The following is a 16,060-nucleotide window of genomic DNA, read 5'->3' as shown; positions in this document are numbered from 1 at the left end:
GATTCTGATGCAACCAGACAGCTTCCTGGCATGTTTATTTTAGTAATCATGCCAGTCTGAGGGTGAAGGCAGGTGGGTATCCTGCAAACATCTGTAACTCTTCTCTCTAGCTACTTGTCACCTTGCTCTTCCTTGCTCTACCATCTTCCTCTGGTCTGCTGGTGGAACTGGCCATCTGGCTACCTCAGAGAAAACCTGGGAAGTGACACATTTCTTATCTTGCTGCAATGAGTTTTAAACCCCTCCTAGTTGAAAACCTGCTGCTTTGGAGAGGTAGTGGTTTAAAAATAAATGGGAATTGTTGTCATCCATTGACTCACACTCATCTCTTGCAGGCTTGCTCTAGCATCTTTTTGTTGTCTTGCATCTTGTACAAAAAGGCAGTTTGTGCATCTGAAACCTTGTAGTTGTCTTTGAAATAGGACAATCCCTGGGGAAAGGATGCTGAGTGCTTATGCAGGATCTCTCACAGTGGTGCTGGGGACAATGGACTAGCATCCCTAAATGGAACAGTCCTAAACATTGTTAATGATATTCTGAAATTTTTGCCACATTAATAGTTTTCTCCTGTAGTTAAGATCTGTGATTTACTGAGTTCAGTTTGGTGGATTTTTGGAAGCATAAGGAGCTTCTTTTGCTGTAATGAATATCCTTAACACCCTACCTAATGAGACTGAACACTGTGCGTCGTGGGGAGTGGACATCTGAGTCCTGCTCCTTAATCAAAGCCATCACCAATCTGACAAGTGTCACTTCTACTCATGAATGATCTCCCTCCCTGGTTGCATGGCAAAAGAGCGTGTTCTCCAGAGGAGACCTTGGTGGCTGCTCTGGGAGTTATGGGCTGGGATTTAATTATTAGCAGAGCATATATGGCAAGGCGGAGCTGGGAGGTAGCACCACTGAGCAAATGATTGATGGTTGTGTGGCTCTCAACTCGAAACAGCAATATGTCTTTGTCCAAAGGAGCAGAAAATGTCATTGGCTGACCACGGGTGTCAGGGATTTATTGGTGTGCTTCAATAGAAGAAGTTGCTGGGATCAATTCCAGTCTTAATAGGACTCCCAGTTAAGAAGAGGAGACTTTACTTTTGAAGATACCTTCTGACTGTTAAAACTAGTTGGGATCAGAGTTGTTTATGTGCCCAAACTGAAGTCCACCCTTTATTTACATGCACAGGAGTTTGAACATACTTGGAAGCCTCCCTGAAAGTGGCTTTGGGCTAGAATGCATGGTGGCTGTGGAAAAAGGTGTGTCTAGAAACATCCTGCCTAGATGTTCTTTTCCAGAGCTGGGGCAAATGTATTTGAGTATAATAAACAGCAGTGCCCTAACCCAGGGTGTTGCTATGCATACAGGGAGGACTTAGAACTGTTGGGAAGAGCCATGTGCCTGTACCTGTTGGTGCATCCTCCCAGTGAGGGTTGACCTTCTGGACCCACAGTGGTCCAAATTGCCCTTCCAGACGGTTTTCCAGGGAAAATGAGAACCTCTTTTTGAATAGAGAATTTAAGACTTGGAAGCAAATGACTCTTTTCATCAGCTGGGAAGCGCATTTGGCCTGTGTTATTGCAGTCTCGTGGATATTTTGTTAAATCCTGAAATAGATTTGATGTAGATGAGGTCCGTGTTAAATATCTGTCTATTGTTTTTATCAGCAAAATGATCATTATGGCCCCTAAATTCTGTAAAAACATTGTAGTTCCCATGCCAAGAGAGGAGAGCCAGTAGTTAAATAAGTCATTCTTCCTATGTAATTGCTGCATGGTTATTCTTCAAAATTTACAAACTGTTTTTCATATAAGCTTGTGTTTTGCATCATAATAATTATAGCAGTTGCATCTTAAATGTACCATGGGAAAAATATGCAGCCAGAAAACAAGTTCAGTGCTAGTGGGAAAATGCAATTAAAAAAGCCACCCAAAACAGAATAAGCAAAGGTGTACCTTAGGGTAGATAGATGCTGCTTATCAATGTGTAGTGAGTGCCAGAGCTTACTCTTCTTTAAATAAGTATATAAATAAATAAAGAGGAAGGAAAAGGGCAAAAAATAAAGGTGTTTTAACAGTAGCAATTAATCTGAAGCTTTCAGATGCTGTTCTATACCACATGTTACATCATGCTAATTATTTGGGGAATGGAAGTGTAAAGCAAGCAGAGGAGAGACAGGGATAAAAATATATGAAGTCCAAATGGAATACAGTGGTCTATTGCCTAAAGCAATACAGCCATTTCAGATATAAAGAGCAAGCTGAAGTTATTGCAGTGCTGGCTTAGCTGTATATTAGCACTTGTGGGATTAAACAGCACTGAATGAAAGCAGAAACGGGTGCAGGATTGCAAAAACACTTAACTGCAGAATTAAATTACTGGAAAGATTATGTGATGAATTTTGCAAGACAAATCATTTTGTACCATTAAAAGAGTTCTCAAAAGGAAGTATGTTACATACTGCAGAAAGTAACTTATTGTAATGTTATTAAATAAGAACCAGTTTAATTAAACATAAAAGTTATTGAATCTACTTGTCTTCAGTGGGATTTTAAAATTCAAAATACAGCTGTATTTGAATTTGTGTTATGAAATGGAATCTGTGACAGAAATGAACTCTGAGAATAAAGGGATGTAAAATGCACATCTGGTTATATATTGCAATGCTACTGCTGTTATTAATGTCTTACCTGCAAAATACTGTTAGCATTTGTGTAGCCTCCCCTAGAAAACTACACAAGCCCTGTAGGTAAGAAAATCTATCATACTCTCTGACTGACCTATCATGAATCACAGAAATTACCGATAGGAAACCTATTAGGTCAAGTAATCTGTGCCTACAGGGTCAATTCAGAGTGGTATATCTGGTAGTAATCCTTGAGCTTTTTGTCTAGGTGGGCTGTAAATCACTGCAGTGAGTTTCCTGAGTTCCCAAGTCTTGGTTTGATACACACCATTTTGAAGCGAGCCATAGCTCAGTCTTACTATTTCTTGGTCTGCCACATCGGACTTCTTGCTGGTCTGCATCTCTGCATTCCCTGAACTGCTGGCTCAGATGTTCTCAGGTAACAACGTCAGAGTGTTCAGCCTGAAAAAAAAATTAGAGCCTGCCTTCAGAAAGATTGAGTCTGAAGCTGCATCTTATTTAATTTGGTTTCTTAGTTCCCTGCTTAAAGATGCCAGAAATGTCAGAGCACAGCAAATCATTAGCCATTGCTTCTTTTCCCCTCCCAGTTCAATGGGTATTTATTTTGCTTAATATCATCCTTCTTGGTTCTCTGGTCCATGAGCTGTGGCTAGATCCATGGTAAGGAGCTGTGTTGTAGAGTGGGGACAGGATCACCCTGCAGGATTTCCTGATCCTCTATCCTAAAATTTATAATGGAAATAACTCTCGTTAGCAAACACTATGCCTCATCCTGTTTATTGCCATCCCCTTCCTTTCTCACTGAGAGTAATTTTTAAAGCAAGGCCTTCCTTGATTGGATTCTAGACTTTTAAACACATTATTCATCTCTGACTACGTGGACATCTCTTTGGTCCTTATATCTCTGTGCCCACTTCATCCTACCCTCCCCTAAATAAAGTCCTTAAACTGGGGAGACTGTTGTACCTTGATCATATTTAGCTGTTGTTGTTTTTTTTCAGAGATGCTGTGTGTCTCAGCCATTTGGATTGCCTCTTTGACATGACATCCAGTTTAAATCTCATTTTTGAAAGAGGTGAATGAACAAAGAGAGGAAAAGGTTATGCTTTGGCTCTTTAAAGAATAAGCAGGGGAAGAGGGGAATGAGATGCATCATAGCTTGTGCTGTTCCTTATCTTGGAAGGTGTGGCTGCGTGTATGAGGACGGAAGGGAAGGTTGTGGTGTGGTTTAGCCCTATCCCTGCTCTCCTGGAACTGGGCTGGGTAAGGCCATCAGTGTGACAGCAGGAGCTGATGATGCTGTGACCAGGTTTTCTGGGAAATCACGTTAATAAGCCAGCAGCTTGGCTGTGTAGACATCTACACTGTGAGCTTGGCACCACCGCTATGGCCTGTTTCTTGAGTTAGAGATGCCTTATGAGTAAGCAGAGCTGTGCCACTTTACCAACTCCAGCCAGCATAGGGGAGGGCTGGGGTGTTGCTAGTACTGATCCAAACCTCTTCTCCTCACCGGCATCACACAATTGAGTGTGACTTGCAACAGGAAAGCTGCAGCAGTGTCAGCAGTGAGATGGAAACCCTGGGCTCTTGCCACACATCGTATCCACAGCATGGTTTATAGTGCATGGTAAGATGAGATCTGTACCTATTTCCTTTTGTTTGTGCCCCTGTGTCACATTATTCTGGCAACTAAACCATCTTGCATGAGTGCTCAGGATTCAGAGCCTTATTTAAAATATGATCATGAGGAGCCAGTGACATTGCACGGAGGCTTCAGGGGGGGAGGTAGTGGGGAGGCATCAGTCTCTCTTCCTGGATTATGTTCTGACAGCGCCCATGAAAGCAGGGCAGAGATGTGCTGCCTTTGTGGAGTATGGGGGGGGTGCACATCTAGGTGGCTACTGTGTTCCAGAAGAATAGGTCTGGCTGCCTTCCTTGGTGCATCTTTGGAAAGGAAAGATAGGATGATTTTTAGAGCAGAGTGACCCCCCACACACACACCTGCTCCAGCACATCACATTTGGCCACAGAGGAGAGGTTCCCATTCGAACCTCTCGTGCCTGCATAACCACAGCAAGCAGTGCTGTTAGGAAGTCCAGGAGCCCTTGGGATTTCCTCCCAGTCTAGGAAGCCCAGCTGACACTTCTGGCATATCTACAAAACCATTTGCTTGTAAAGTTAAGTCCTTTGTGCTTTTCCATGAAGCATTACAGCAAGGCTGCAACAGTAATCCTCTCTTGACACCAGTGATGGGGAAAGAGGGCAGAGAGAGCCTAAACAGCTCTGGAGAGCTGCAAATCTGAAAAGCTGCAGAAGCAGCAATGCGCAGGAGTTCAGATCTGTCCCACTTGGGTCTCTGCCCAGCCCAGCACTGCCAGCTCCCGCTGGGCGCCGAGTGGTCATATCTCAGTGAGTCGATGACACTGTGTTATTATTTACTGCTTGCTTATTCCTCCACCTCCAAACATATTACTCTTTCCTTTCCTGAAGGGACAGATTAGGCAAAGGAATGTGTCCTTTGCTGTTGGCAGCTTGGTTTGGCTGCTGTTTTCTTCTACTGATGTTTTTAATAAGGGAGGAAATGGCTGTTCATCTCAGGGAGAGCCATTCTGTCATAAGCTGACATTCCCTGGGATTTGTTTTTATTAGCTCAGCTCTGCTGTGCCGGCGCTGCCAGAGCTGCTCATTGATTTCACAGCCTGGATAATGGCTCGGTTGCCTGTTCATCCACTGTGGTGGCTATTGGGGTTCCTGCAGCTCTTCCTGCACAGGTTTCTATCAGTGCTCTCTTCCACCAGCTCTTGGCCCCACTTGAGCAAAAGAAAGGCTTTGTTCCAAAGCCAGGGAGCACTTCCTTCACAGAGCTTGGGGTCAGGTTCTCCCCCAAGTTAGAGATGTAAAACTTACTCAGCAGAGAATATTTTTGCACATATATTTTTACAGTGTTAGTGCAAACATTTCTGCTTTTAAGCCTGCACTGCAGTTTTGGAATCCAAAGGAATGTATCCACCTGGAAGTTTTTGTGTAGTTCACTTAGTAATTGCTCCTATGCTGAGAATAATCCTTGTGTCAACTTACCTTTAAAGCTAGCCTGACTGTAGCTGTAATAAAACTCAGTGGCTTGCATAAGGGGCCATGAAAGTCTTGATATACAGGTCTTGGCAGTCATGATGCATTTGGGCAAGCTGGTGTTTGATTGATACTGTCAAGAAATTGATCTTTCTCATGACATCTGGGATCTCCCATGGGTTCTTCTGGCTGCCAGCATCTTCGGGAGATTATTGAGAAGAACAAGTTGACTGTTATCAGCACTCTGATGATTTTGGATGTGTTTCACATACTTTAGGGACCTTAGGGCTTGCAGGGCTCTACAAGGATATCATTAGTGTATATGTCAAAGCTATTTTGTCCATGGTCAGGGAGTACTTGAACTGTGCTGGGGAGGAGCAGGGAAAAGAGAAGATGTGCTTATTTTGTGTGTCTCCATGTTTAAGGGAATGAGCTCAAATATTGCAACCCAGGCACAATATGTCAGTGTACTGTTTGTTACACTTAGCCCTGCAAAGTCTCATGCCAGCTGGGCAAACCAGGTGCATTGCTGCCATATTTGTCATGCAGTGTCACAGGTGATAGCAAGGATAATCCCAGAATATTAAGGAGCAATTACCCCAATTCCTCCTTGTTCTACATTATTCCTGTGACTGGCACAGTCTTTATGGCTAGTGGCAGGCTTTGGTCTCCACCAAAAGGAAAATGGCCTGTCCTTGTGTTGGAGTTGCTAATGTAAAAAGCTCTGGATGTTTCTGGCCTGGGGGCAGGTGACACTGCCAGGAAAAGGACACCAGTGCTTGTCTAGACCTTGCTGCCTTGGTGACTCTGCTGTGATACCCAAAATTGGGTGTTCCTGATGGATGGAACTCACCTAGTCTTTGAAATCCATCTCACTTCTTCTCTTGGACTTTACAAGAAAAGCTACACATTCTTCTTCTTTTTCTTGTTAGGTATTTTTAAATTGCTTAAATTGCTCTTGTTCCCAGTTTGTTGTTATTATTCCTCCTTCTTTCTTCTTTAGCAAGTTGGTTGAAGTTGGGCAGAAATTGTAATTATGGAGAAGTTGTTTATACTGTTTCCTAGTACTTCAAGGATAGATGTTGTGTGCATGAAGTTGGTATTATCATTATGATTAATATTAGAAAGAAGAGTAGTCATTTTAAAGCTGGTTCTCTTTAATGTTTCCCTCATTGACTGGGATACTGGACATGAAGGTATACTGGGTGTATTTATGGATGACACTAAGCTGGGAGGAGCTTTTGACTCCCTGGAGGATAGAGAGGCCTTGCAGAGAAATCCTAACAAACTAGAGGGCTGGGACTCATGAACAAGAGCAGGTGCTGAATTCTGCAGCAAGGAGCAGGCAAGTCTGGTTATGTGTACAAATTGGAGGACAAGAGGCTGGAAAGTGGCCTTTCTCTGAACTTTGTCTTATTTATGGGAAGAAGCCCTGAGTGTTCCTTTTGCTAGGCTTGCTGTGCTTTGTAATTTTTAAGTCTGAGCCACTGGCCTCATGTTACCCACTCTTCCACAGCCCTCATGGTTGTTGTCTCCTTACATATACCTGCGTTAGCAGCGTTGTCCTGCTCTCCCAGTCCCAGAGCCTTCTGTCACTTTTGCCTGGCAGGTCCCTCTGATTAGGTGAGCTAGCAAGGCTGTTCAGGGAGACCTTATCTGCAGCTCCTCTGCAGCCTCAGATGAAAAAGAGAATGATTTGAAAGGCTCAAGGTTTGCATTAGCATGTTTTTGCACTGAGTTAAGAGAGATGGATGAGCTGGAATGACACAGATAGAGGAATGTGTGGCCACCAGGAAAATGATGTGCACTTTGTCTTCTTGGTTTGCTGGATGCTGGAGGAGCTGCATGGAATTGGCATTTCTATCATGGTCAGCAGTGAGTGCGCTAGGATTTCATGCCTCAGTGCTGTACTTGATACAGCTAGCCCTTTTGGTATCAGAAATGCTCAAAAGGTTCTGTAAGAGCATTTGGGGAAAGGAGACTTCATCTCTCTGCCTCCTTCAGGGAGTCTCCTTCGAAACAAAACCTCCAGCATGGAAGGGATGGAGGGGAAAAGTCACTCCCCATCTTTCATTATCATTTGATGCCTATCACTCATGCTGATAAAGCCAAAGAGCTGAAAGATTTGAGTTGTTTCTCACGGGTGCTGACATAGCAGAGTGTATATCAGGAAAGGCCTGACATTTGATGTGGCTTTATCATTGGCAGGCAGGCAAAGAAAATAGATAAATTAATCACCTTTTTCCTCCATCTGTCATAGGCTTTTATCCCACAGGGAGGAAAATGTTTCCAGTTTGTCCTGGCTTTTTGAAGTGTGACACTGCTGTATTTGCCAGTCTAAATAACGCCTAAGTCATCAAAATGCCAGAAGTGGAGGGGAATGTGAACACCATTTGTTACACAGCCTGGTGGACCACTAAGCTGGGTTTCAAGGCTCTCAGGTCTTTTTGAAAAGACCCTGGAGACTTCCAGGCAGTCTTTCCCTCAGCTCTTTGACTCTAACCACTTAGTTCTGAGCAGCCACTTTGTGACTTGCCATGTATTTCTTGTTTCTTATTTACATTTTACTAAGTAGTGTTATCTCTAATTTCACCACATCTGGTGGAAACCTGTGCAGTTACTCGTGAGGTTTACAGCCTTGGTAAGGTGGTGGGACACCCTCACTATTAGAGTCTCAGAACTCTCCCCTCTTTTTTTTCTGCTAAGTTCAGGAGCAGTCCAGAGATGTTTATCAAGAGTCAAAGCACACCTGTGCTGCACTTTGCAAAACATTGCTGAATTACTTAACTTTGATGGCCGTGATTGCATGATTTGAGGTAAATGTGTTACAAGCAAGGGAAACATTCACTTGCCCAGCTTTCTTAGCACCATTGTTTTGTTGGAATTTAAAGCAAAAGTCATTTGGAAAGAGATGTCTTTATTTTAATTAATTAATTTATTTTTTTCCTGAGGAATGTTCCAGGGCTCAGTTTGACTTACCGAGAGTTCTAAAATATGGCTCCAGTTCTTGAAAAAGAAACATGTTCTTTCTTGCTCCCCGTTGAAAAGAAAGACAAGACATTTAAGTGTTCTCTTTCTGTCCAAAACCTTCAAGCTCATATATATCTGTGGATGTGTAAAGAGTCTTTTTTCACTGTTAAATGGTTTTAACAGACTTGTGGTTGTCAGCTCCACAGTGTTGTGTATGAAACATTTTTACACCTGAATCACAGTGTTTGATGGTTCTTTATACAGTACATTCTCTTCTTTGCCATGTTTGTGAAAAATGGAACTGTACTCAAGACTAGCTATGATATCTCAATGTTTTCAGCAACAACATCATTATTTCTAGGATATTCTGAGATCTGAATCTGTTTTGGCACTCATAGTTTGCCAGACACTCTGGAGTATAAGTTTCAGACTGCTGGATTCAAGTCTAGGTCCATTTAGTCTTAATATTCTTCATTAGTTATAGTTCATTGGGCCACAGCTTGGTGAGTCTGAGTGTCTCAGATAACCTCACTGTTTGCCTGGGATGGATTAGAAGTTGTGTGCTATGTGGCTGATGATCTTTTTGTTGTTTTATCTCCAGCACAGCGATGCAGTGCATGACCTGCTTCTGGACTTTATCACCTGGGTGGGCATCCTGCTGTCACTTGTCTGCCTCCTGATCTGCATCTTCACCTTCTGCTTCTTCCGTGGGCTACAGAGTGACCGCAACACAATTCACAAGAACTTGTGCATCAGCCTCTTTGTAGCAGAACTTCTCTTCCTCATTGGCATCAACCGGACCGACCAGCCGGTAAGAGGCAAAATGCTTTCTGTTCCTGGTGTAGGCTCTCTCCTCACTGCATGTAGTATGTTTTACCATGGAGTGGGATATATTCCAGTTGCTACGTTAAGCCCTGTTTGAGCTCTTACAGGGTGAGGTTCTCAACTGGGAGTCAGATCCTGGTTACCAAAAGGAGATCAAGATACTTGCTTGTATTAGCTACCTTGAGATTGCCAGATGGATGGAAAAAGCTGCTCCCTTAAGCAATGCCTTTCCATATTTATTTAACTCTAGAATGCATTTTGGTATTCTGTTTTTAAAAAGAAAAGGCCTTCTTCCCAGCACTGGGATGGATTCTGCATTTTCATGGTATTTCCTGTTTTTCAAATCCCTTCCTGTAATATCCTGCCTATAACTGCTGTATTGGAATGCCCCTTGTGCATGTCAGACTGTCCATAGCACCCAAGGATATTCACAGGGCATGCTGACATTTGGAAAGTTGCCGAGGCAAAAACGTTTGTGGAGAGACTTTGGGAGTAGAAACACAGCCTTTGTGAATCTACAGACAAACTCCAGTGCATTGGGGCAGTTAAGTCATCCAGCCTGCACACTTGTGTGCATGTACGCCTGCATAACTCTGTCAACATACGCGCCAGTCAGAAAGAGAAATCTGTCTATACATAAACACACATACCCTGGAGTTAACAGCTAGAGAGTCTCACTGAAATCAAAGGTCTGGCTTGAAAATCATGGGAGCCATGATTTTAGAGGCTGTAGGGGCATTGTTAGTAAATAGTATGTGTGCATATGTTTAATCAGCAGGTTGTACAAATGTGCTTATGCTGCTTATACCGTATATATACATCTTTATGTGTTTATTTACCAGAGTAGGTACATACCTGCTTTTGTGTCTTTGAATATAATTTGTATGTACAGTTGTGTCTGTTTAAAAATAGTTCATATGTATGTTTTCAAAGTGAAAAAAATGTTGTTGGGATGGGAGAACAAGTACTCCTTCATTCTTATTAAACCTTCCAATGAGAGCATGTTTGCATGTAAACTCGAGTGTTACATTAAGTTGAATGGTAAAAACACCTCTGTCTCTTTTCAAATCTGTCTGTAGATTGCTTGCGCTGTCTTTGCTGCCCTCCTGCACTTCTTCTTCCTGGCGGCTTTCACCTGGATGTTCCTGGAAGGCGTGCAGCTCTACATCATGCTGGTGGAAGTTTTTGAGAGTGAACACTCGCGGAGGAAGTACTTCTATTTGGTTGGCTATGGCATGCCTGCCCTGATTGTGGCTGTGTCAGCAGCAGTGGACTACCGAAGCTATGGCACAGACAAAGTGTGAGTGGGGCTTGGCTCTGCTTGGGCCTGGGCAGGAGGATGGGAGAGAGGAGGACAGAGGGAAGCAAGGAGTCTGGGACACAGCAGGTGAAGGATGCTGTGCAGGCAGTTGTCAGCCGGAGGTACAGCTCTCTCTCCCAGTGCATGATCATACAGAACAAATTCCCCACCATGTAGAGATTTGCAAAGGTGTTTTCCTGAAAAATCCTGTTGCATAAAGTTTCATCACATCGTTTGTAACATCTGCAGAGGTAGCTCTTCCAAGTTTCACTTTGGTATCAACAAGGTCACCCTTCTTCTCTAACCAAAGAACATTTCTCATTTACGTGATGAAACATTGCTTTTTTCTTCTTTATTAAGTGTTCTATCAAATTATTTTGCTTGGAGGCTCAGCAAGATGGTGGCTGTAGAGTGCATTATGCTCTTTGCGAATCAGAACAGCTACATCATTGACCATTATGAATATTCTTAAATGTTTTCAACATTGCTGAAACTGGAATCAAAGCACAATTTAGATGTTCATACAACACCATCTAATAGAAAACAGAGGGAAAATTCAGCCTTTGATTTTCTTTGCCAGCTTTGTTACAATAGCACTTACAGTGCATTTTTATTGATGTGATTTTATTTTTTTTTTATTTCCCTTGTCAGGCTGCCTTTCCATTATCATTTTAATGTGTTCAGTCTGAAGGCACACATAGCGAAGAGCAAGTGACATTTCTAAAGCTCTGTTTCAGCATAGCTTGGGTCAGAGTGTGGCATTAGTTGATACTTCGTTAAAACCAACTGCAAAATCTTCTCCTGAAAATCTTACTGGTATACACGAACCTGAGTCTTTGCAGAAGCAAGTCTGTAGTACATTGGAACTGCTTATGGTGCATTACTGTGCCAGCAGTGAGGCTTCACCTCAGGTGCATATTTGCATCATGCTCCTTCCACAAGTGGGAAAATAGCAACCTGAATTTATGTGCGTCATACCTTGTGGAAAGGAAGTAGCCCATACAGATAAGGGCAAGGGGGAGTAAATTTTCAGGAAACTTTACCAATTTATCCCAGCAGTGTGACCTACTTTGACAGGCCTAGGGGTTAAAGAAAAGGTAGCAGAAGATCCAATTACAGTTTCTGGAATTCCCGTAGTAGATGTGAGTGTTTCCATCAGTCACCTCCTGCTTTTTTGCCCCAATCAACTCTGCTATTCACATCCTGTCTTGAGTGATATATAATCCCCCACTAAATCAGGTGTTGAAACATTCTGAGGCAGAAGGCAAATTTATTTTTGCTGTAGTGTTTCTACCGAGGTCCATCTCTTCACAGTGGCCCCTATGGGGTTCTGTGAGCCCCAGACACATTAGGCTGTGAGTCCAGATCCCTAGAAGGCCAGCTGAGATGCTCCCTATCTCCACCAGTCTGGTCTGCAGCCTAGTTGTTCAGCACCTTCAGGGAGTCACTGGGATGATGAAGCACAGATTTGCTTGCCCAGCTGCCTTTCACACTGTTAGCCTGTGTCTTCTGCAGCATTGCTCTTGCAGGACTTGTAGCAGCAGAACAATTCTCATACTGGTTTGAGATGAAAAATAACACCGAACACATTGTTTTATAATGCTCTGTAGCTGATGGGTGTTGAAAATTTCTTATAGTAAAAGAATTTGCCCAAATCCAGGGTATCCCGTTAGACATGATGCAGTAGCGCTGCACTGGAGTTGGATTGATTTGCATTTCTCCCATCTGTGCAGAGTCCCACTTGATGCTCTGCAGGATCAAGCCACGTACAAATGAGTGGCAGTTACCTGCATGCAGCAGCCTATCTGTAACATGGGAACACATGGCACCTAACCACAGCTCTTATAAATTACCAGAGCAGCTTTGTATTGCTGAAACATTTGCACATTTAATGGGAGTAAATGCTCCTTTTTGTAGCACATCAGAATAAACAATCTCCATAGAAAATGCTGCCTTTTCCTAGCCCAAATATTTCTATACATAGGTGGTACGAGCAGAAAGTTTAGCTGAGATTTGCTGGAGGTGAACTACAGAACTTTACTGGCTTTGTGTTGACAAGGCAGCAGTCAAAAGCCCGTGCCAGTAAAATCTCTCTCCCTCCTCATGGCACGAAGTAGTATTTTTAATGATTAAACATGTATATATAATATTTTGCAAATAAATATTTACAGGGATTTGTAGAGCCTAAAATATTTATTTATAATCTCTAATTCTAGTGTGCACAATTTTATCACATTCTCATAGTGGAAAATAAAACATATACAATATGTTTTGTATAACTATCATGCTCCATCTGGTTGATGGATGATGATGTATTTTTCTGTGTAATGTTATTAGAAGGGTAGAACTGATTAGAATTTGTAGTGAACTATATGCCAGGCATACATAATTTGATTGCAAGAAGTTGCTTGGTTTTGCCGGGTTTTGTAAAATATCCTCTGGAATATATTACTTGCCTCCCTCCATTATTTATTGCATTTGTTTAAGCAGGACTTATGGAGCTGTTAGTGTTATTTGTTTTTCACCTGGCATTCGGTGCCACCCTTCATACATCTCGGAAAGATTTGCTTAGACACCCCGTGTAGGATTTCTTGATTCGATTTTCCTTTCTAAACCCAGCCATCGTGCCCAGATTACATGGCCAGAAGCAGGCAATTATTCCTCTCTCTGTTTCTTTCTTCATCAGTTGGTGCTTGTGATTTTCTGCCCTGGTGTTCATATTGATGCTTTGGAGTAGCTGCCCTCTGAAGATACCATCTTACACTTAATTATGCCAAGAATTGGCATTGTCTCTTTTCCCCTTTTTTTTTTTTCCTTTGTTTTTCTTTTTTTCTTTATTTTTCTTCTATTCTTTGTTTCTATTTATTTAAGAGCAGTTCAAACCACCCATATTAGGGGATTTAGGGCTAATTAGTTTGATGCTGTAACTAGGCAGTAGCACAGTGATTGCTTTAAAAGACCACCCCATTCAGGCCAGTTGGGACTGTTTGTGTGAGCAAGCTGAGCCATGGTCCCTTTCGCCCAAATTACTCAGCAGTATTACATCTCATGTCATTCTGACTGTCATTTCTAAAGCCAAGGTGCAAAGCAGGAAGCTCCACTGCAAGCTCTGTGCTTGGGGGACCACAAGTGATTCCAGCAGTGCTTACATTAACTTCTAAGTGGACATTTCGTACACTGGCCAGTTATTTTCAGCAGCACAAGAAAATCTGAGGTCTTAAAAATAACAGAAAGCAAACATCACAATCTAATGGCTGTAACAAATCAGCTGCTGAGTCTTAAATGTCCGTGTCTCCAGTTTTGCTGGAGAAAAATAAGATACTGAGATTGCAGTTTTATAAAGCTACACCATTTGCCTCGTCCTATGTGTTAACCAAATCCATCCATCTCCTGCCTGGATCTGATGTCAGGCACTGTGGTGGGCAGCGCTGCAAAATGCAGAGGGAAAATAACATTTGCAGTTGTTAGCATGCAAAAGTTACCTGTGTTCACAAATTCAGTAATGGACTTTAGGAACATCCCTTTGAGAAGACTTGCTCAAGTAGCAGACCATCCCAAATTGACAGTTAGAAGTTATTCCATATTCCCAATCTGTTCTGGGTTTTATATCAATGCCTATTACAAATCTCAGAGGAGAGCAGCTATTCTTTGAATGGCTCAATATATTCTATGAAATGTACTTGTAGATATATTTATCCACCGGTGATCAAATTCATTGTGCCAGGAATCTTTCTGTTGTTTCTCTTCCCCCACACACTTTGGTATGCTATAAAGTAGGACGTACATGGTAAGCAATCCAACTGTCATAAAGCAAAATGAAAGCCTGGTGTATGTACACAGCCTCCAACTCCATCAGCCAGCCACCAACATTATTTGCATGTTAATGTTGCTGGAAAATAGCTTCTAACAGTACAGTATGTCTTGGATGGCTCCATGAACTTGTTTTATTTTCAGTGTTTGCTCTGGGTATTTGATGGAGGAAGCGTGAGCAATGCGGATGCTGGACTGCGTTAAGCAGAACATATATTGCACCCTTGGAAGGCACGTCCTGCACATACATATCCCATTACCACACACAGACGAGAAGGCTGCATGGCCTTGTGAAACGAACTACTGAACTCCCATGAACAACATGATATGTTAGGGCTCTTCAAATTTTATGGTCCAATGGCAGCTAATGATTGTTTATTGGTTATATTTAATACACACCAGGGATAGTTTAGTATTTGATTTCTCTTCATGCAGAAAATAGAGTAAACTCTTTGTAGTCTTTATTACTTGGGAAAAGCTTTAGGTGAATATAGTGACTTGACATTGTGGAAAGGGAGAAAATTAAAAAGTAAAGAAAAGCGATGGCACGGAGCTCGTTACAAGCACAGCACTGGACATGCTGGTGTGACTCTTTGAGACAGTAATGGGGTTTTGAGCATTTCCCACATCCATGGATGTGTGGATAATCTGCTCTGCATTGTGCTGAGCCCTGAAGCAGCTTGTTTGCTTAATGACAACAGAGTATAAACTTGTAATAAGCAAGTCCGTGTTCACAGTGCAGCTGTGCATGGGGGGTCAGAAGTAAGCCGGCAGCCCAAGATTAGCAACTTTTGGAAGTGAGTTAGCTGATTGCTTCCTTGTTTCAAGGAGCTCATTTATGCAGCTCATTGTGTGTGTGGTTTTGTCTTTAAGGGAAGAAAAGCTCAGTGTGGTACTTGTTTGATTAGCAATTTACATCTCTGCAACAGAGTTGGCGGGATGCCTGTGTTTTGATGTTTCGTTCTTAATTTGCATTTTTAATGAGGTATGACTTAAACGGGCTCGAAGTCGCATCACTTGCCGATGACCACAAAAAAGACCGGCTTTTTAGAATCCCCATGTAGGTTAGCCATAACCCTACAGCTTTCAGTTTAGCTGCAGTTTAGTCATGTGAGGTTTCATTGAAAGGCAATTTTTTATATTAAAATAAAAAATATCCCCACCTCATTTGAAGCATGCAGAGAGGCATGAAAGCCTTTTCTGGTTTTTGCAAGCTGTGTCTTGCTCTTGCTCAGATGAGGCCATCTCTCACGGGAAGGGGACTGGTCTGGTCAGTGTCTGCATCATGTAGCTGGAGGGCAGGACCTCTACCTGCCTGCAGAACAAATCAAGGAATGCACTGACCTGGCTCCTGTGCTGCTTCCCATCCACAGGACACCTCCATGGTCACTGCATTGTGCACTGCAACCAAAGGGACCAATTTTTAGGGGAAAGCAGGAAACTTCAT

General features: G+C 42.5%; 1 protein-coding gene across 19 annotated transcripts in view; it reads left to right on the top strand.

Moving 5' to 3' along the window:
• ADGRL3 (adhesion G protein-coupled receptor L3) overlaps positions 1–16,060 on the top strand; it is a 486,086-nt gene that overhangs the window by 412,396 nt on the left and 57,630 nt on the right. For all 19 annotated transcript variants that reach the window (XM_072336646.1, XM_072336645.1, XM_072336644.1 and 16 more), the window contains 2 exons: positions 9,280–9,489; positions 10,583–10,803. In XM_072336646.1, the coding sequence (XP_072192747.1) occupies positions 9,280–9,489; positions 10,583–10,803 (431 nt within the window). The remainder of the gene's footprint in view (positions 1–9,279; positions 9,490–10,582; positions 10,804–16,060) is intronic.

Source organism: Excalfactoria chinensis, chromosome 4, assembly GCF_039878825.1.
Source record: "Excalfactoria chinensis isolate bCotChi1 chromosome 4, bCotChi1.hap2, whole genome shotgun sequence".
Classification (NCBI taxonomy): Eukaryota; Metazoa; Chordata; class Aves; order Galliformes; family Phasianidae; genus Excalfactoria; species Excalfactoria chinensis.
This window is presented reverse-complemented; position numbering and strand designations above follow the sequence as displayed.